This window comes from Copadichromis virginalis, linkage group LG20, assembly GCF_057382275.1.
Source record: "Copadichromis virginalis isolate Kocher_CV1m ecotype Utaka linkage group LG20, C_Virginalis_male_GT1.1, whole genome shotgun sequence".
NCBI classification, from domain to species: domain Eukaryota; kingdom Metazoa; phylum Chordata; class Actinopteri; order Cichliformes; family Cichlidae; genus Copadichromis; species Copadichromis virginalis.
In genome coordinates this window covers 32,693,284-32,715,282 of record NC_140637.1, presented here as the reverse complement: position 1 = coordinate 32,715,282, position 21,999 = coordinate 32,693,284, and the positions used below count along the sequence as shown (strand labels likewise).

The window sequence follows — 21,999 nt, the reverse complement described above, 5'->3', positions numbered from 1 at the left end:
ATTGCAGTAGATTACCGACAGTGGTGGGCTGAACATGGCCAACAGCTGGACCGCTCCACTTCAGTCCAGATGTTGGGTTGGATCCATAAACCAGGTTAAACAATGCAGAGTCTCGCATGTGTTTATTCTCAGTTTCACTTGGTTCCTGTTCAAAGTCAGCATCATTACCCAGTCGTATTCATTTAGAGCCAACATCCCTAAAAGGACAGCAATAAATGTGTGTATCTACCAGAGTGAAACATATTTGTATCATATTTGTTTGATGGTTTTGGTATGAAAAGATAGAAACGTAGAAATAAAAACAAATGAATGAAATTCAGCCGTAATAACCAAAGGAAGAGGTGCTTGTGCTAAAGCTGCAATAACATCAGTGCCATATAAATCATAATGCAAATATACGAAGTGGGAGTCTGTGTGAGAGCAGCTTAAGTATCAAATGTCAGAAAGTTTGTTAGAACAGTTTCTGTTAAATCAGATTACAAATGCAGATTTAATGTCACTGAACACTCCATTATAAATCTGCACAGTTGTTCAAGTTTAATGTAATCAGTTTTAGCTGTCAGTCATTTATGTTGGTGCTTTATGAAGAATTATATTTTAAAAGAACGTCAGAGTTGAAGTAGCTTCCAGGACTGAAATATGAAGCAAATGCAGAAGTGTCAGCATTATTTCCTTTGGCCAGCAGAGGGCGACTTATCTAGATATGGTCCCAATCCCTATTTTCAAGTGTTACTGATGACAACATGATGTTTATTATTAATGTTATGATCCCCATTAGTGATAAAGTACCGTAACCTTTAAGGTAGGCCTCCTGCGTAACTGCTCCGGTGCTACATTTTCAGGGTTTTTTGGTCAGCGCCTCACTTTTCAACATCCAGTTTCAAAATTCCAACATAGCAGCAACAGAAACAAGATCAGTGTGTGACATCAGTCCATGTTTAGGGTCCTCACCACACGAGCATGCCCTGAGCACAAATAAATCAAATAAATCTGGGATTTATGGTCCAGTTCTGACGTCTGTTTGTGCAACCTGTTGCCTCTGCAGACAGAGGGATCATGGGAACCAAAGCACAGACTGCAGAGATGCAGCCGTAGCAATAAAATGTGACCTCTGTATGTTCAGGCTGAATGCTGATTGGTTCAAAAGTTGGTTTGAACAGGTAAGAATGTGAAATTGGAGTTCATCTCCAAGGAGAGAAAAATATGGGAACAAACATTAAAGATGAAAAATTGTGCACATGAGAAGCTGCAGCTGACAGTTTTAAGGCTGTGACGCATTTAAGGGTTTGAGCTGAAATGTAAGGACAGTTGAGTTTAGTTTAGTTGTAGTTAGTGTCTTTGAACTTTGGGAAACAATGACGTAGACGACCACATTCACCTCCTGACTGAGACTCATGGTACCACAAACAGCCTTACAAATACAAGAAAACAGCGGAGACACTTTATTCTTCAAGCAGACCAACACGTCTTCATTCTTACTCTGTCACAGGACCCAGAATATTCCAGCCCGGCTCACCCTTTCTGATTTCATCGTTACTGTGTGGGTCCTCCTTTCTCTGTCTGTGGATAATAATCTTGTTATCACGTGAATATGTTGATGGATTTGCATTGCAAAACCTCCCAACTCCCAGAGTTCCCTTCCTCTGTGACCTCTTTATACTGCTGTGGAGTATCCGGGTGGCTTCATTCTGGATTCTTTGAGCATTTTTACACAAACAGATGAGCTCAAAATATGTTTTTTTGGTGAAGATTGTTTTAAAATGAAATACGTGATTGTGGCTGTGGCCTGAATGGAGCGTGGAGGTCTCTCTGCCAATCTCTCTCTCTCAGCAGGTCGTGAGTAATCTCCAGTCTGTTCACAGCTGGAGCCACCAGACCACTTTAACATGAGAGCTCCATCAGCAGCCACACACACACACACACACACACACACACACACACACACACACACACACACACACACACACACACACACACACACACACACATATCACCGTGGGTGTGTTCAGAATGAGCACTGAGCCTCTTCTGTTTTGATTACTGGCTAATTTGCATGATACACCCTGCTGTGAGCTCTTTCTCTCTCTCACACACACACACACACTCACACACTCACACTTGCAGACACACACACACACACACACACACACACACACACACACTCACACTTGCAGACACACACATTTCTACTGTGCTTTACGTCAGTGTGACTGATAAGATTTCAGCGTTTTATTATCAGAGAAACAATAGACTGCAGCTAATGACAACTGTGTGTGTGTGTGTCCTGTAACTACTGGGACCAGAAATCTTTGACTTTTTTATTATTATTATTATTTTTGCTGTGTGAAATCAGCGCTCTCTTGGATGGATCATCAACATTCCCGCCCTCGCGCAGTAAATAAACGCAGCGCGTCACGTACCGCAGCCACATTTCAGCCAAACGCTGCTGCAACAGTCATAACACGTCCGACAGCTGCGCGAGCAGCGGGGCATTCGTTTGGCCTTTTCAAATATCTGACCCGCTACTGGCCAGATTACTGTGACATTTGCTGCAGGTACTTTTCGCCTCCAAGAGGATCAATCCTGATGACGCTGATGACCACCTGCAGGATTCCAATCAACTACAACAAACATGCATCTAGGAAGCGAATGTTAGCAACAGATTGAGGAAGTGTTTGCAATATCAGAAGGAAAACAGTTTCCTAAAATATCTATAACTAAAGCAACATTATGTGGTTCTGGTACAGTGTAGACGCCACTTTGAATCCTTTTGTAAGGTCTTCTCTTTCAGTGGCCAGTTGAAGGTTTATATCAGTACACAAGCCGTTCCCGTGAGCCTAAAACGCAGGCGTCAGCCTGTCATAAACACTCTGTTTCATACATATTTCTTCTTCTATGGTAACTAAACTGTGGTCATCTTAGACTGGTAGCACAGGAACTCCACCATCGACTGTTCAAATCTTCTGTTTGTGAACGGTAAGTCAGAGGAAAGCTGTCTTGCAGGCAGGGTGGCCTTGATAGGATAGGAGCTCAGCTTGTTTGAGAGACAGCATAAACTGAGGGGGCACCAAGATAAATATGGATTATCCTGAGTCCTGGGTCATGCCAAGATTCTCTAAGTGGAGTCGAGGAATAAAAATATGGAGCTGGAAATGGCGAACGTTGTAAACCGGTGGCTCAGTCTCACGCAGATTTGTTTGAACCTCGGTTCTGAACTCGAGGCGGTCTCTTTGTGTGTTTTCCAGAAGCTGAGACAACTTGTGGGAAGCAGCTGATTGGTTGACCTTTGTGGGGAGGCCCGGGGGTCAAAGGCCATGGCAGGTCGACTTCTCCTCTTCCTGTTTGTCTCCGTGGCGCTCTGTCACGCTCATTTTTCTTCTACGCAACGCCTGAAGCCCCGCCTCCAGAGAGACAGACGCAACATCCGACCAAACATCATCCTCATCCTGACTGATGACCAGGACATGGAGCTGGGTGACTGAAACTCCACTACAAGCCTTATTATAAGCATTAGTCTGACTGTCTGTACTGTTAATGTAATTGTTGGTAACACGCTGGTGTGGACATAAAAAAGTCTCAGTTTAACAGTAATACACAGTTAACATAATATTACACTCGTCATATCAATACATCGGACAGATCTCGTTTGAGCAGCTTGAGCAACTGAGCTTTACTTCCAAGTCAAAGTGTTTGAATCATTAAGTAACTCCTTTATCTTGTTCTTTAACAGGTCGGAGTGCAATGATCACTGTCTGGGAGCCTTTTTAGGGCTAACTTCCTCTCTGCGATCCAAAAATTTATCTTCTATTATTAACGACATACAGCTGGAAATGGCTGTTGTCTGCTGCTGTCTGAGATTATGATCCCATTTTTAACTGTATCGTAGATTGTGCAGGCGTGTTGCAGGAAGAGAGAACTTTTGTTACTCTGTAACCTCTTCGCTGCTTGTTAGACTCATTGGGTCTTGTACTGGCTTAGTAGCTCATTGCTCTGACCAGAACACGTGTGGTAAACTCTTTAAACATTTAAAGCTTACTAAGAGTAACGCCTTTCTGAGCCGAGCAGTTTCTGTCATATTTCAGGCTAGCTCGTAGAACAAAGCTGCTGGGTTTGCGTCAGAAGTTGGTGAGCGTGGTCTCCGCCAGTGCAGCTGCCCTCAGAAGAACCTGTAAACTGTTCTAATGGTCGCCAAACCACGACTTTACTGATATAAAGCGAGGTGTCAGAACTCGTTATTGAGGGCAGAGGCGAGGAAAGAGTTGATCTTTAATCATCGAGCATTTTAAATAAGAACCATGTTTCAGGTGTCGCTCTCCATTTTATGTCGAGGCTTATGAGGCAAATGATTTTGAACAATTTTCAACAGAAACCAAGGAACTTATCACCAAAGCAGGTGGACAAGCTTTACAATGTGCTAACCGTGGGTTTCTCCATGTAGGGTCGATGCAGGCAATGAATAAGACTCGCCGCATTATGGAGGAGGGCGGGACTTCCTTCTCTAATGCCTTTGTGACCACGCCCATGTGCTGTCCGTCACGCTCAAGCATGCTCACTGGGAAGTAAGTACAGTTCCAAAGATGGAGGTGCCTACTACACCCGAAAAGTGAAGCCAGAGCCGTTGGCCAGCAGGGGGCGACTCGTCTAAGTGCAAAAAGACAGCCGATGTATAAACTGTCTACAGGAAAAAGGTCGTTCCTGACCTCAGTAAAGACTTCAATGATGAGGTCATGGTTGGGTGCTAGTTTCAAATCTTTTAAATACAAAATGATGTTAATTTTATTAATCAAGTCAAAGAGGATAATGAAGCACATTTACACTTAAGGATCGATCAAGTTCGACCTATACCGAGCTTGATGATTTGCCGAATGCTGTAACCAGTTATTCCACCAATTATTACATGTCAAAGGCAATTTGCTCCTCAGTTGCTCTCCATCGGCTAGTCTACTCACTTTCCCCACTTACACCACCTTTAAGTAGTAGCTCCTCTCTGAGTCAGAAGGAGGCCCGCGGTTTTGAAGCAACAACAACTACCCAAGAGCAGCAGTGGCGTCTGACAGATCACAGGTTCCTTGAACAATGACAATAACGGGTTATTCTATTCTTCTATTCTTATGTTTTGTAAGCAACCAGCTGCTTATGAGTCATTTACAGCTTTTTCCAGTTATCGTGTCTTGGCTGTGGGTTTCTGCAGAGAACCAGCCTGATGCAGGTGTTAAATTAATCAGCTGCATGCCTCAGTGTGAGATAATCTGTGCCCCAACAGGTCAAAGCTGGTTTGGCGGCCCAACGAAGACGTTAGTAATATTAGACAGGTGATTTTAATGTCTTCATGTGTAAAGGAAAGAGTGAAAATCCTATAATGGATGTGTTTTATTACCAAAGCGCTATTAGCAGAACTATTAAAATAACTTTACATGAGACTTGGGATACAAAGTGCGAGCCTCTTGTAGTAACACGTGTTCTGTCTCCCTCAGGTATGTTCACAACCACAACACCTACACCAACAACGAGAACTGTTCCTCGCCGTCTTGGCAACGGCAGCACGAGCCACGGACCTTCGGCGTTTACCTCAACGACACTGGATACAGGACAGGTAGGCAAATACACAAACACGCACTCGGGCTTTGTGAGGCTTCTGTTAATACATCTGTGCTTTTTCTCCAGCCTTCTTTGGAAAGTACCTGAACGAGTACAACGGTTCGTACGTTCCCGCCGGGTGGAGGGAATGGCTCGGTTTGGTGAAGAACAGCCGCTTCTACAACTACACGCTGTGTCGCAACAGCGTGCGAGAGAAGCACGGAGCGCAGTATCCACAGGTGAGGACACACAACACAACTCTGTCGCTGCACAGCAATGCAAGTTTAGCATGTGGCTAAAATTGAAATGAACTCTGATCCTGCGCTGACTGCTTCGTCACTGATTCGGTGGATGTTAAGTGAGTTTTAACTTAAAGTGAAGAAAATCAGGGTTAATAATAGTGATGTGTGTTGTTGTGCTTCCAGGACTACCTGACCGACCTGATCACGGCAGAGTCCATCCGTTACTTCCGCTCTTCAAAGCGACTTTATCCTCACCGCCCTGTTCTGATGGTTCTGAGTCACGCGGCCCCTCATGGACCCGAAGACTCTGCCCCGCAGTACAGCACCGCCTTCCCCAACGCATCGCAGCACATGTAGGCCTCCCACAGACACACACAGTTATCTTTTCCTCGACTTGCATTCATTTCCTAGAGAATTATCCTAAAAAATAAACCTGCCGTCATGCAAAACGTCATGATTTACATTGTAAGGACTTAATTTTTGTCCCTATAAGGAAGTAGAGTCCCCACAGTGCGACTGTGGAAACACATTTATGTCCTCACAAAAGTAGTAATGCAAGTGCACACACGCATGCACACATACAATGAGACTAAGCCACTGTAATCCAGCAGAACAATGGAGCAGCTCTGTTCTGCACCACGGGATAAATCCTGAAGCAAGACGACTGAAACGGCACAATCCTCCCTAACACGTGTGTGTGTGCTTGTGTGTGTGTGCGTGTGTGTGTGTACGTGTGAGTGTTAATGAATACATTAGTTTTATTTACTCTCTTTACATGAATTTGAGTCCAATTTTAGCGAACATGACAAAGTCCATGAGCGAGTCTCGCATCAGAGATACGTTTCCTTGTTTATGATCTGACTGGGAGACGGCTGAACAGACAGAGACATCACACTGAAATCTTTTTCATCCCGCAGATATAAACAGATGCCCGAGGAAACTCCGGCTGGACTCCTGCTGTCAGGAGACCATTTAAATCCCATTTAAAGCTCACAGGGATTTTTATGCAGGTTTTTCTATTCTTGTAACACAAAAACGCTGCTGGAAGTACTCGGAACAGACAGTAATCCCTTTCCTCTGACAGTCAGTGCATAACTCGACGCTCATACGCTGGAATGATCAGCGTTTGACAGTTTTGTCTTTGTGCACAAAGAACAAAAATGCAGCACAGGCGCAGAGTTGCTTCTCCTTTTATTATTCAGTATGAATTAGAAAGCAGGAAACCAGCAGCACTTGCAAAGTCTAATTTAAACCTTATTGACGGGACCGAACGATGGCTGATTAAGACCCAGCGAATCAGTGCGACTGAGGAAACGTGTGGTGCTGCAGACTTTAATGAAAGTGGAGACCTGTTGTGTTGTCAAATTCTGAAGAAAAGGTCGGGTTTAGGCTGCAGCTTCTCCCCGAAGTAATAAACAGCCGTGCATTCAGCTTTAGTCTCGTAAATAAAGACAAAATGAAGCAGAAGGAAAGAAAACATTTTACCTTTCTGCTCTGAAACAGGCGCAGAGGCTGCAAGCTGAACGCTGAAGACAGCAGTGGGAGCGTACAGCCATAGATGCTAAAACCATTTTGTTGTACCAGCCTGTAAACCTGGGGTTCTGTGGGGATTGACTCACTTTTGGACATGGTCTCATTGCCGATTAGAGGAAATGCATTTCTGTGTTGGCTTCATTTCATTTCTCAACACCTCAAACGAATCCAAAGCCAACCGACATTACTGGACCAGAACCAGTAGACAGTGATCAGGCGAGGAAGGCAGACATTCACCGTCCTTGTTTGCCTACCGATCTGCTTCAAATGTGCTTACTGTGACGCATCATCATGTCAGTTACACGCAGTTTAACAGTTGAATGCAATTCTGCTTTTCGGTAGCTGCACTTGCAAAATGCATGAAAATGCAATGAAAGTGAATCTGGGAACAGCACCTCAAAGAGAACCGTTTAAATGTCAACAAACTGTCTGCTTGTCGCCTGGCAGGTTTGAACTCAGCACCTCATTGCTGTGAGGTAACGGTTTCACCGCAGCTGCACTAATGAGGCGCGCTGCAGTCCTTCAAAATGAATAAAGTCAATCTTCCCTAAAACGAGTTCACGAGCTCCACACGTGTCAGCTGACCGCCTGTCAGACGGACCGAAGTGTTCCAGCCCGCCTGCAGATGCTTCCAGCTGCCCACAGCATTTCTGTCCCGACGAGGAAATTTAATTATGAAGCTGCCGAGCAGGAGCGAGGAGAGGAGTAAACGAGTTAGCTGATGGGAGTCATTCATTATCCACGCAGAACACAGTGCAGGAACATCTTCTGCAGCTAACACAGCAGGAGGACAGAGACTGTGTTATTAATGAAAAGGAGCATCTGCTGTCATCACTCCTCACACAGCCTGATGTGTCCAAACATGATATTACACTCAGCTACACACAGACACGCACACATCACACGTGCGGTTCATTCTAACACTGCGTGGAATACATTTGTATTCATATTCAGCCTGGTGTTTTGTTTATTGCCTCCATATATACATAAAAGTTAGAGGAAGCATTCAGACTCGGTGTCTTAAACTTGGTGGGCAAACCCACGCTGATAAGAACAGCAGTAAGATGCTTCCTGTTGTTGGTCACATCTCAGGAGGGTGACTGACCGGCTCCTCCTTACAGAAACTCTCTCAATCCTTCAGCTTTCTTGGATGCTGTTCAGCAACTCCAAGCTTCAGCTGTCTGGACAAAGCCATGACCTTTATGTGCTTCTTCTTCAGTCACTGCTTTGTTGCCTTGGTGCCTTCGGTCACTGTCTTGCTGAAAGACTCATCAACTCATCTTCAGTGTTCTGGCTGAGGGAAGGAAGCTCTCATCCAGGTTCAATCCATGCAGCTCCATCCTACAGCCAAGTTGTCCTGTATCCTTAACAGAAAATCTGATGATGTCCTCGCCTCCGTGCTTGACTGTGGTTGTCGTTTGAGCCGTCTTCCTTCCAACCCAGCACGTCCAGTTGGTGCCAAAGAGCTCGATGTTGGTTTCCTCAGCACTTTCTTCCAAGCCTTCTCAATCATGCAGTGTGTTACCAGTGGGGTTCATGGTGACTGTCGTCCCAACTGCCTTCAGATTATTAACAACCACCTTTCTCATGGTCATTTTCACCCTGTGAGGCAAGACCTTGCATGGAGCTCCAGACCCAGGGTGGCTCATGGTCATTTATATTTTGTCCATTTGCAATAATCTCACCAACAGTTGTCACCCTCTCACCAGGCTTCTTGCTGATGGCCGTGTAGTCCAGCGCTCCCCCGCCACGGACCGGTTTAATGTCAGACAATATTTTCACAGAGCCTTTAAGGTCTCGTGGATAATTACAACAGAATAAAACGATACGACCGAGACAAAAACTGTGGTGTTTTGTAAATATAATAATAAACGGGAAGTCACTGTGTAGCTGTGTAACTTTATTAGCAGCGTCCTCCTGAAATGCGCCAACAACACTGAGAGTAACATCCTCCTCGCTGCCCCTTAATGCTCTCTGGTCGCTATGGTAACGTGTAAATATTTCTTTCAAAATAAAACACAACTACAACACGGGAAATGACCCAGGGAAACCGAGTTACCGATAAAAACTCTGAAAACCACCCGAGCCTCAACTCTCCCGGCCCCGTACCAAACGACTCACGGACCGGTCCCGGTCTGTGGCCCGGGGGTTGGGGACCGCTGCTGTGGTCCATTCTAAACTTGTGCACGTCTACAGTCTCGTCCTTTGAGAGTGAGCAAACTTACAAATTCATGTTTTTCTATTTTAGAGATTAGTCCTCCTTTAAAATACGGTCATGCCATAAAGCAGGAAGTTGCTGTGAATCCAAAAAGCATGTGGAATGGTTCCGTTTTGCAGTTTCTGCTGTTATCGACACATTAAACCATAATCACAAAGAGAAGACGTATTTTTAGAAGAGCAATGTTCAGACTGTTCGGCACATCGCTGGCTCGCTCACTTCACTTTTAGCCTAAACTCTTCTCGGGTAAGTCTGTAAGCAGCTTGTGGATCAGGCATTGCTGCCTCATAGCCAGTAGACTTTTACAACCCTGCTGGAGCTCATACAGTTTTTCATTTCTTCCATTTCCTGTTTTTCTCATTTAATTTCCTGTTGCTGCTGCAGCAGCTTTAGTAAATACAAGTCTTGTTCCTGATCAGTTCACACAACTTACCGAGACCTGACATCAGCACAGACATCGAGCAATTACTGCCAAGGTCTGCAGGCCACAGGCCAAGTCTGAGGGCCTTCGTATTAAGTGATATTTCCTCTTGTAAAGTTAAGTGAAATAAAAATAACAAAAAAGACATTCAAAGGACCAGAAATGGAGACAAACTGATCACAGAGACGTTAACCAGTGAAAAAGAAGACACAATAAACACAAGTGGATGTGGAAATTTCTTGAAAGAAGCATGAAGCAGATGAAACATGTTTGCAGACTGAACGACCACAAGCTGACACAAAACAACCACAGAGAAACACACAAAGATGTTGGAGATGAGAAGGCACACAAAATGAAAACAAGGATGCAAAATGATACTAAAGGATTGCACAGAGTCTCAAAACGACCACAAACACTTCAAATGGACTGAAAGGAGACACAAAAATAAAACAAATGGGTGCAAAACCACCACAAAGACACACAAAAGAAAAGTTCAACATAGACCAAAAACACATTTCTGTCATCTGTAGACCTTTTTTTCTTTAGCATGCTGCTCTAGTGCCCATCGTGTCATAATTCATCCTCGACCACAGATACAACAACACATCCAATCATCGTGGAGCAAAGTCACTCACAGAGCTAACTTGGCTGTTACTGTAGAGCAGGGCTCGGCAACCTTTCTGATGATGAGTGCATCTAAAATTTCAGTGTGCCATATGATTGCATTAGCAATAAATGTAATAAAGCTCTATATGAACAGTTACACACTATGTAGAACCACTTTATAGGATTATATTTGTTCGCAGATGTTGGCAGCTATCAGCGAATAGTTATCAGCTATTTGGAAACAAAAATGACTTTTTATACACAAAAGCAAATGAACTGTACAACAGAAAATACAAATGCTGTTTATGGTCTCCTCACAACAATGATAAGAAAAATAAACTGGGCCAACATGGCATGTTTGTTAATACAGAGACACACATGTTAACGTGATCTCTGGTCTCCCACTCAGAGACACAGGTCTGCGAGTGTCCAGCATTCAGACGGCTACCTGAGGACCCATGTGAGAGAAAATCTGCTCACACAGACATGTAGAGCCAAACACTGTCAATAAGGCCTCTGCAATGTTCTGAAGACAGTTAAGCTTGTCAGGTAGTGACGTCCAGCAGGTGAACATGCAGCTCCATGAACACGCACAGCTGTGGATTCCAGCTGCGTCTGTAGTTCTGCAAACTTTGACCCCACAGAGTCGAGCTTTTCAGTTCATCAGCTGCATTTCGATGTTGCATTAACTGACATTAACTCAGCCAGTTAATGTGAGACAACCAGCTGCTCATTAAAGCTTTCTGGTTTGATCAGAAAAGAAAACATTGGTCCAAACACCTGAAAGTCCCGAAAACGCATTGTGAATTCTGTCTCGAATCTACGGATGTATCCGTGTGTTTCCACGGTGCTGATGCTGCGCTGAGCGGAAAGCTCCTGAAGTATTTGAAGTGTTGGAAAGTGGAAATTTCAACATTGCTTGAAAAAACTGCCAGCTAGCAACGTCCCTCTCACCAGTAAGCTAAGTTATTTTTAGCCAATTACAAGCTGAATCTGGTAGTTGGGGTTGTTAGCTAAGATACCGTCATTAAGAAGCAGCACAACTAATGTGTCTATGTGAGCTGATTTGTGATGTGCACCGCTGGCCCGGCCATTTATTTTTTAATGCACCTTCTCAGATTAATGCACTGCATTTTGACTACAGACCGGCCCACCAGGTATTATAGGAAAAGCCATAAAGCCTTTGAATGAAAACAGACGCTGTTGTGACAGTGATGTGCAGTCTTGTTGGTATATGTATGATTTCTATACATTTTATGTCATACTAAAAACTTTGGTTGTAAGATTCAGATAATTATTTATTAAAAGCGAGACATTTTAAATGAGAATAAGAAAGAAAAGTATTTCTTTGTGCCCCCCTCTCCCTGTTAATGCCCTACATGGCCCCCTGGCAACACTTTCCTAGACCCGCCCCTGCACAGTTACCAGCTGTCAGCTACTTAGAAAAGGATCCTGGTGTTATTTGTCTCTCAGAAACAGTTCATAACTTCCCTTCAACTCATTCATGCTGCTGTTGTTTACCGCGACATCCGCTGGTTTCCTCTTTCTGGCGCAAAGTGATAAACAAACAAGAGAGAAAAGCCGATCAGCTGATCATTGATCAGTTTCATGATTGAAGTAGAAACAGGAGAGGGAGGGGAGAGGATGAGAGAAGAAGAGGCAGCTGTGCAGCGTAAAGACGCAGAATAAATCCAGCTTTGTGTCTTTTTCCATTCTAGCTGAAGTTCGGGACAAACTGCGTCCCTTCTCAGCTCAATATGAAACGTGTAACATTTTCTCTGAATGCGGGACGATTATGTTTTTTACGGGATGGTCGACAAGTCTACTAACTAACCTTGTGAATAAAATAAAGTTCACTATCAGTAACATCACAGCACCCACCCAGCTGTCATGCTAGCTAGTACGCAATACGAGTTATTGTAACTGACGGTTAAAAGTCAGCACAACGAAAATAAACTCCACCTAAACTTTGTTTATATCTGACCCAGATAGACTGCAGGTCATAACTTCTTACCTGAAGTTCAGTTCACCCTTGGACCGGCTTCCGCCTCTGGTCTCTCCTCGTCCTGCCTCCCCTTTCCCTCATCCACCTGCTGGCCTTTATGCTAGCTCCGCCATAGCCACCACCAAACAACTGTGTTATTTCTACACATCGGCCAGCATCTGGCCAATCCACCACCTTTCATTGTTTATACCGTTACAAAAAAAAAAAAAAAATCATCGGCCCATAAAAACGAAAAATCACATCGGCCCACTGGGCAAATGCCCGGTATGCCCGATGGCCAGTCCAGCTATGGCCGTGTCTTCAGTTAACCATGCGTGCTCAGGGTTGCCGACCCCTGCTGCAGAAAGTGTGTGGCAGTTGCACAGCTTTGCCCTGTGATTTACACATATATACGACTTTGCACAGTTTGTCTTTGAGTCGGTATTTTGATGGTAGTCAGTCGTTTCTTGATGTCAGTGATTAGTGGACTCCATTTCTCAGAAGCTGGGATTGGAAGTACTTGGGGGGAGGAAAGCCTCAAATTCGTGATCATTATGCTTGGATTTGTCTGGGAAATCCATCCTGTATCTTTCACATAGAGGTTTCTCCACAACATGTTTGAGGCAACCGAGAGTCAGTCTCATGATTAAACTTATAATACAATCTGTTAACACACTGGAAAAAGCAGAACAGAGCACATTTAAAGCACTCGCAGCATTCCTCTCTGATCACATGGCATCACATTGCTCTGATATACAGAGCTTTGGTTGTAAACGGTGCTATCACAGACTATCCAAAGCCAGATCGTCTTTTCAGCACAAATAACTCAGGATTTACCCAACACTCCACCTGTCTTATCTCCTTTCCTGTCACTGTTCTTCTCACCAGTACTCCCAGTTATAACTACGCGCCGAACCCAGATAAGCACTGGATCATGCGTTACACCGGCCCCATGAAGCCCATTCACATGGAGTTCACCAACATGCTGCAGAGGAAACGGCTGCAGACGCTTCTGTCTGTGGACGACAGCGTGGAGAAGGTGGGCACTAACACACAAGCACACACACGTCTGGTATTGCTATCCTCGTGGAGACATCTCATTGACATAATGCTTTCCCTGGCCGCTTACCCTAACCATCAAAAATGAATGCCTAACCCTGACGCTTACCCTAACCAGAACCTAATTGTAACCCAGACACTAAAACCACATTTTGAGTGTGAAAAATGCCTTCAACCCCGTGGAGACCAAAATCCAGGTCTGTTGGTCCCCACAAGGATAGCAAATGTCAGATTTTGACCGGAACACACACACACACACAAACCACCAGCTACACACTTGATGGCTGGAAAAAGATAGCTTGTGTTATTAGGCAAGGCAAGGCAAGGCAAGGCAAATTTATTTGTATAGCACAATTCAACAACAAGGTGATTCAAAGTGCTTTACAGAGACATTAGAAACAAAAACAAATAAAAAGCAGGATTTAAAATTGATTAAAACAAGCAAACAAACAAACTAACTAAACACACACATTTCACACCTGTTCGCGCGATCTGAACCCTTATCGTAAGGGGAGCTACCAGTCCTTCTGTGGACGAGTTACTTTCTATTTTAAATTCCCTGAATTTAAAATACTCTCTAGACCCAGTCTAGACCCAGCTGGGGAGCTACCCAGAGCTCTAATCCCACTTAACAAACAAACAAACAAACAAACAAACAAACAAACAAACAAACAAACAAACAAACAAACAAACAAAACAGTATATAAAATCAAAACAGATAAAATCAGAACAGTAGATAAAATCAGTAGTTAATGTAAGTTTTGAAATTTAAGCTTAACAAACAAACAAAACAGTATATAAAATCAAAACAGATAAAATCAGAAATAGATAAGATCAGTAGTTAGTGTAAGTTTTGAAATTTAAGCTTAAAAGTGTGGATTTGGTGCTTTATTCAAATGCAGCTGAGAATAGGTGAGTCTTCAACCTGGATTTAAATAAACTGTTGTTATAACAACGACCAGGACAGAGACCTGATCAGCCAGAACCCTGTTACCATGGTTCTGAATAGGTAGATATCTTCAGCACTCAGGCTCACCCGAGCCCAAACTTCTCGTTGAGAAAGGGGTGTCAATTGCATTTAGGGACCAGTTGATCCAATCCATAATTCCTCTTTTAGATTTTAGAGAACAGACTGTGAGAGAGTGTTCTCACTACTGTGTTCAGTTATACACCGTTTTGTGATCACTGCTGTTGATATATTTGTGGGGGCTGAAATTTTACTTTCAAAGAAAACACAGTAATGATCAGACAGGCCCACATCAGACACAGTAACCTTCGAAATGCTCAGGCCTTTGGAGATCAGTAGGTCAAGAGTGTGTCCTCTATTATGTGTGGCCTCTGTTACATGCTGAGTCAGCCCAAAGTTGCCCAGAGTGTTACTCAGGTCTTTAGTCCCTTTGTCCTGAGGGTTGTCCACATGAATGTTAAAATCCCCAACAATAATTACACAGTCGAAATCAACACAGATCACAGACAGCAGTTCACTGAGGTCATTAAAAAAGTCTGTGCAGTATTTGGGAGGCCTGTAAACATTAAGAAACACAACTTTGGATGGGGCCTTCAGCTGTAAAGCCACATATTCAAAAGACTGAAAACTTCCAGGAGATAGCTGCTTACATTGAAATGATTCATTAAATAAGACAGCAACCCCTCCTCCTCTCCTGCTCGCCCTGACCTCACTGATAAAACTGTAGTTAGGAGGGGTCGTCTCGATGAGAACAGCTCCACTGTTACTTTGGTCCAACCAAGTTTCAGTTAAAAACATAAAATCAAGGCTGTGCTCAGTGATTAAATCATTAATTAAAAATGTTTTCCCAGCTAAAGATCTAACGTTTAATAAAGCCAACTTAAGTGTTTTAGAGGTATTATTTGCCACATGTCTCCTTCTGTCACCTAAAAGTACAGAAATGTTAAAACCTTCTAGTAAACAGGGTCCCAGCTTCTCCTGGGAAAAGTCACCACTGCCATAATCCTCGCAGCCCGGACCCTCCACACATCACACATCAGACTGCGGAGACAGGGCATGAAGGTGGTAAGGAGGAACTAAGGGGGACGAGGCTGGGCAATGTGACTTCGATTGCTCTGTTGAGGGCGGGGCTCGATGGCGAACCTTTGGCTGCTCTGGTGGGGGGGTTTATGGGGGACAAAAAGGGATTGGGCCGGGGGGTAGATCTGAGCCCAGCATTGACCCGCTCCATCATCTCCTCAGTGAATTTCAGGTGTGGCGAGGAGGGAGAAAGGGAGGGGGAGGAGGGTGATGGCCTGTCAGGGGTTTGGGGGACTGGGGAAGGTCGTGGTCCCTGGTCCTGGTCGTTGGTGTTGTTGAGAGAGTTGGAGGCAAATAGGGACCCCTCTTCTTGCCTCAGATGTCTCTCCTTTCTGAGGCTCTTCCCAGGTGGGGGCAGATGGAGCTCCTCCTCAAGGTTTCTGCTGGGCTTTGTCTGTTCTTGGAGTACTGTTTGTTCCTCTTTATGAGATAACTCCTCTTTTATCTCAGCCTTGGCACCAAGCACAGATGGATGACGTATGGAATAAAACAAGTTGGAGGTGAACAGTTTCGCCCCTGACTTGTTAAAATTAAATCCATTTGCTTTAAACAGATGCCTGTTGTTGATAAAATGCACTGAGTGGTCAGTACATAATAGTAATGGATTGCATTTATATAGCGCTTTTCAAGGCACCCAAAGCGCTTTACAATTCCACTATTCGTTCATTCTTACATTGGTGGAGGCAAGCTACAGTTGTTATAACAACGACCAGGACAGAGAGCCCGGGGATCGAACCGGCGACCTTCCGGTTACAGATATGCTTCCCAACCCCCTGAGCCACGGTCACCCGTACATGCTGATATAAGCCATTTATTCAGTGCAAACAACCTGCTGAATCTCTCGTCTCCTCCTCTGACCGGCGGTACAGGTCCACTGATGAATACAGCTGCATTCAGAGAGTTTACAGTATTTAATAATCCAGTAAAGTCCCGTTTCAGAACCTCCGACTGTTGTTTGGACACATCGTTTGACCCTGTATGCAGAACAATGTTTGTCACAGTTGGATATTCATCTGCAATTTGAAGAATTCTCTCCTTCAGGTTGTTGACCATATCGTTAGGAAAGCAGAGGACTTTAGTGTTCTTACCGCACATCCTTTGTACATCCTTTACGGCAGAGTCACCCACAATCAGAGTTTCAGGCCTAGCCTTTAGCTTTCCCTGTGGCCTTTCACTTTTATTTTCAGACCTTACTTCGCTACTTTTAGATGGATGGTTGTCCGATATCGATCCAGGGTCCTTTGATAGTGGAGCAAATCTGTTCTGCAGTTTCACATTCAGTTGTTTTGGAGGTTTGTTGTTAACCTTCCTATTCACGGTTGTCCAGTCCTGTTTCCTCCTGTATACAGGGGTAGAAGAGCTTCTCTGTCTCGTAGGAAGTGAAGGCCAGTCGGTTTCAGAGATTTCAGCTCGCTGTGCCCTGCCTGTGATACGTCCTCCCCCTTCCAGGAGACATGATTTATGTCTTGGTTTTGCACCAAGACAGTCCAGGGGGGGATTATCGCTTGAGGATTTATAATAATGCACAGAGTCTACTTTCTTGGTCATGTTATCTGTGCTCCTTAGCTGTGTACTAGCTTGCTCATCGCCATTGTTTTGAATCAAAGGCAAGGTTGTTTCATTTCCACACAGTCCATTTACCTCCACGTTTACTTCTAAGTGATGAATTTTTGTCTCCAGTACTGCAATCTTCTGCAGGAGGCTGTGGTAGTCATCTGTGGAGAGGGAAGGCATCTTGTTGCTAGTTAGCCTAGCGGTTAGCACCTTTCCAGGCTATTGAGGCTGCTCGGTGCCCAGATGCTGTAATCAGGCTTCAGCTGTGTGTAGGCCACAGACACACGGAGCGCTGAGGATAAGGTAACTATAAAAATGTTGCTGTTTCTGTTAAAAACGCTTTAGTCCTAATGATCTATAAGTGTCCAGAAGCTATCGCAGGTAAGCTCATACAGGAAAAAAGGGAATAAATCAGCATAAAAATCAATAAAAGAAGCAAAGCATTTAAAGAGCAAAGAGAGGAAGCGTCCACACTTACAAAAGTGAGTCAAGTTTGGTGGAAGTGTGAACAGATAAAAGATGACCAGTGTGCAAAATCACTCCGTTTTTTTAAGCCACAGACTGAAATGGTGTTGTTTGTTTCTCAGCTGTATAACATGCTGGTGGAGACGGGCGAGTTGGAAAACACCTACATCATCTACACGTCAGATCACGGCTACCACATCGGCCAGTTCGGCCTCGTTAAAGGTACGAACAGAGAATAAGGTTCTTGTGTCTGCCTGATTCTTTTTCTGCCGATGGAAGAAAGAATTTGTGATAATTTTTATAACTGATTAAACTTGATTATCATCTGGAAACATCCTGATTTGTGATTTAAAGGATTAGATTTTTTTTTTAGTAGGAAAACAGCTGCAGTGCAGGGAGGAACATTGTGAGATGTGTGCCAGACTCATTTTAAGAACCCTTCTCCAGCAGATGAAACAGCATTATGTACAAAATAAACAGCGAAACAGCACAAATTCTAAGAGTCTGGAAATTGGACAATCGCTCTTTGTGAGTACGGGCTGAACAGCAAACAGAATTTCAGATGCACGTAAAGAACATCTGAAGAATCCAAGATAATAAAATGTTTGAGTTTAAAGGAACAAATGTTTTGTGTTTGATCATCAGAAAACTGTGCTGAGCATGAAGATAACGTCAGAACGTGACAGCAAAACACACCTGTGTGTGCGAGCTTCAGTGTCACCACCTCAGCTACAAACCACAGCATTAATAACGTGTGTGTGTGTGTGTGTGTGTGTGTGTGTGTGTGTGTGTGTCCAGGTAAATCTATGCCGTACGAGTTTGACATCAGAGTCCCGTTCTACATCAGAGGACCTAACGTGGAGCAGGGCAGCATGTAAGCACACACACCTCAACAACAATTCACTGCACAAAGGCGCCGCCGATCCTCTGAACTCAGTGATAACTTTAAACGTTACTTTGTTCAGTCCATAAAACACAGACAGCTGTGGCCGCCTGCTCATGACCACAGCAATCGCAAGAAGGGTTTTAGTGCACCCCCCTCTATTTTCACAGACTCCACCTCCCACATGCCAGCTGGTTAGGGAATTCACATTTTCCCCATGCAACCTGCATGTCAGGGGCTCACTGAGGCCCGAGGTCACCTTCCCATGCACCTGTGGACCCTTCCTGACCACCTGCATGTGCACATTTACAAGCAAGCATCAGCTTCTTTGTCAGACTGATATTCAGGTAGAAATCTGGTGATGAGAGCTGGCTCTCCATCCACACACCAAACAGTTATTTTCAGGTAATGAATCATTACCAGCCACTCAAACTGTGGCGCACGCCATCATGTCCCAGCACACGGACTTGTATGATCCAATTCTAGCAATTTGTTTTTAAAGAGCATCTCGTCAAATAATACATATATTGATGGTCTCTGTTGTTGGCAGTTGATTAAAAAAAGCACTTTGCAGGGTACTTTTAGGCCAAGCAGTTAATTAATTTACTGAGTAAATAATAATGCAATCAGTAATTAAAATGCATGTTTTTTGCAGCCCAATTAAATGTACAGAAAAGAAAAATAAGCCTTAACCAACAAGGCTCAGCTATCAGCAACGTCTCTGCTTCATTGGAGTCGTTCCTTTTTTAAATTCCTGTTCCTGTTTCGAGCAGCAAACAAACCCTCAGTGCTCAGCACCACATGGTGGATGCAAGGGAAGAGAAGCTGATGGAGCATGTACAAAAACCTGCTGGTTTTGGTCTCCACCACGAGCGTACAGGCTGCTTTAAAAAATCTCAGAACCAAAAATATAAAGAATCTGTGGAGACGTGAAGCAGCAGAAAGATCGTATCCATGAAAAATGTGACAGCACTGTTTTCTTCAGAGTGTGCTACTGTGTGCGTTTGTGTGTGTCAAATTGAATTACCACAGTCAGAGCGGTTCCACGAGATGATCACGGGTTCAGGGCAAGAGTTTCTTTCCCTTCTTCGGAGCAGACGTTATTGAGATAAAAAACACTGTGTTTGCAATACTTCACAATAAATGTCCCCGTGAACTTTCCCCCCTGCTCTCCAAACCCAACAGAAGTCTGTAAAAGCTCTCGGGTCTGTTTTGCCTTCAGCAATTCGCTTTTAAAATATCAGTACAAAGCAAGATGCGACGAGTAATTTGTCCTTTTTTAACATTTTCCATTATGTGTATTTTTTTAATCTTCTGGTGTTCTGCTGTGGCAGCAAACACCGTTTTCATGGTGGAAGATTTCACTTAAAAGGTTTTGAGGTATAACAAAAAACAAATTTTTGCCCCTTATCTCCTGTGTCTTTCAGGAAGTGTTGTTACCTACAGTCTGTAAAAGAGGCGTAGCATAGGCGGAGGAGGGCTCGTCAAATAAATGAGTTAATTTAAGAAGATCTGACTTTGTGTGTGTGTGTGTGTACATGTTTAGATATCTTTGTGAGGACAGAAAAATTGGCATGCTTGTGGGGACCAATAGTCACTCATGAGGACACAATGCCCGTCCCCACGAGTTTGAAGGCATTTTGAGGATGAAAATGTGGTTTTAGTGTCAGAGTTACATTTAGGCTGTGGTTGGGTTTAAGCTGAAGGTTAGGCACTGATTTTAGATGGTTAGCTTAAGCAGCTAGCATTATGTCAATGAGATGTCCTCACTAAGATAGCAAAACGAAAGTGTGTGTGTGTGCGTGTGTGTGTGTGTGTGCACAGCTGCAATAAAACCATGTATGATGCATCTGTGCCACATGTCACATTTAATGAATGTCACATGAAAATTGAAGCCCTGTTTTGGTAAAAAGGAGACATTTATTAAAGTCTTATTAACAGTTTCTTTTTCGGATTTCGCTATGACAACATGAAGCTAAAACAGGCACACATATAATAAAATAAGCGCTCATACTCTGTTTGCATGTTTGTGTCAGTAACCCTCACATGGTCCTAAACATCGATCTGGCTCCGACCATCCTGGACATCGCTGGCGTTGACACGCCTCCAGATATGGACGGAAAGTCGATAATGAGTCTGCTGGACACAGACAAACCTGCCAACAGGTACACACACACACACACACACACGCACACACACACACACACACACACACACACACACACACACACACACACACACACACACACACACACACACACACACACCTAAATGCCAGATTGTTAAAGCATTTCACTTCCTTGTTTTGTAACCATCTGAAGGAGCTGTTGCGTCACCGTTTTCCCAGCTAAGATGCTCTTTAACCATCTGAGCGCTCAAAGAGCTTCTGAATAAATAAACAGTCGTTTTTTCATGCCATTAATCATCCTAAACACACAAACCATTAAACACAGATTGAAGTTCATTTCTCAGAGTTCACAGTGAGGTAATCAGCTGCTTGTTGAAAACAGAGGTCAGAGAACAGAGACACATCACCAGTATGTAAATCATCTTCGTGCAGAGAGTCGTTGGAGCAGCAGGGCGTCTCTCAACTGTAACGACCTCATTTAAACTCCTGGTTGCGCCGCTATTCGGCAGCACAAAGAGCCATCTGGTTCGCCTGGAGCGAGAGAAATATTCTATTAATATTTATAATGATCAGAGCGTCAACAAAGGCAAACATAAAGGTCAGGAGGTCGGAACAAACAGGAAAGCGTTTCGGGGGGCTGTCAAACCCACCGAGCTGAGGCGAAAGGATTTTGCACACAGGGTCGCGGTTTAGTGCCGATAACCTAAACTGGTGATTATTTCATCTCCATACACCCTCCTGTGAGGACTCATGATACCAAATGTGGATTCATCCATCAGTAAAAATAGTCCCCAACTACAGGAATGTGTCAGATTTGATTGGTAAACGGACCGTGACCATCTGTGTAGGAAACATCGGAGCTGCTTTCAATTAATGAAACTATATCTGTTTGTCTTCACTGAGAACCGCTTCACTCTGTGTTGCTCATAATAAGTTGTACATGCTGTCAGGTCAATGGAAACAATCCATTTGGTGCTCAAGTCAATTGTAAATGACTTCATTAGGTAAGTTATAGGTGACTGGACTTATTCTGTGAGTGGCTTCTTCCTTCTAAAGCTGAGGTTTCCTTTCCTACTGTGGTTGGGAGATCTTTTCCACAGTCACTTCATCCTGTTATCCCGCTGTGATTGCCAGTGACCAATACATCGCTGTCGGTAGCTGAGGGGGGGTGAGGTGCACTTGCTAAGGTTTGAAGGTTATATAGCTGCTGGTGTTGGACACACATGCAAAGGAGTTTAATTCCCACTTCCAGGTTCAAGGGAAAGTAGATAAACTACACCAG

General features: G+C 43.9%; 1 protein-coding gene across 6 annotated transcripts in view; it reads left to right on the top strand.

The window, feature by feature from the left end:
• sulf2b (sulfatase 2b) overlaps nt 1-21,999 on the top strand; it is a 111,673-nt gene that overhangs the window by 64,378 nt on the left and 25,296 nt on the right. For all 6 annotated transcript variants that reach the window (XM_085444972.1, XM_085444970.1, XM_085444971.1 and 3 more), the window contains 9 exons: nt 3,246-3,474; nt 4,439-4,559; nt 5,475-5,593; nt 5,665-5,816; nt 6,003-6,172; nt 13,470-13,620; nt 17,829-17,928; nt 18,505-18,580; nt 20,626-20,754. In XM_085444972.1, coding sequence (XP_085301098.1) covers nt 3,315-3,474; nt 4,439-4,559; nt 5,475-5,593; nt 5,665-5,816; nt 6,003-6,172; nt 13,470-13,620; nt 17,829-17,928; nt 18,505-18,580; nt 20,626-20,754 — 1,178 coding nt within the window. In that variant the 5' untranslated portion in view covers nt 3,246-3,314. The remainder of the gene's footprint in view (nt 1-3,245; nt 3,475-4,438; nt 4,560-5,474; nt 5,594-5,664; nt 5,817-6,002; nt 6,173-13,469; nt 13,621-17,828; nt 17,929-18,504; nt 18,581-20,625; nt 20,755-21,999) is intronic.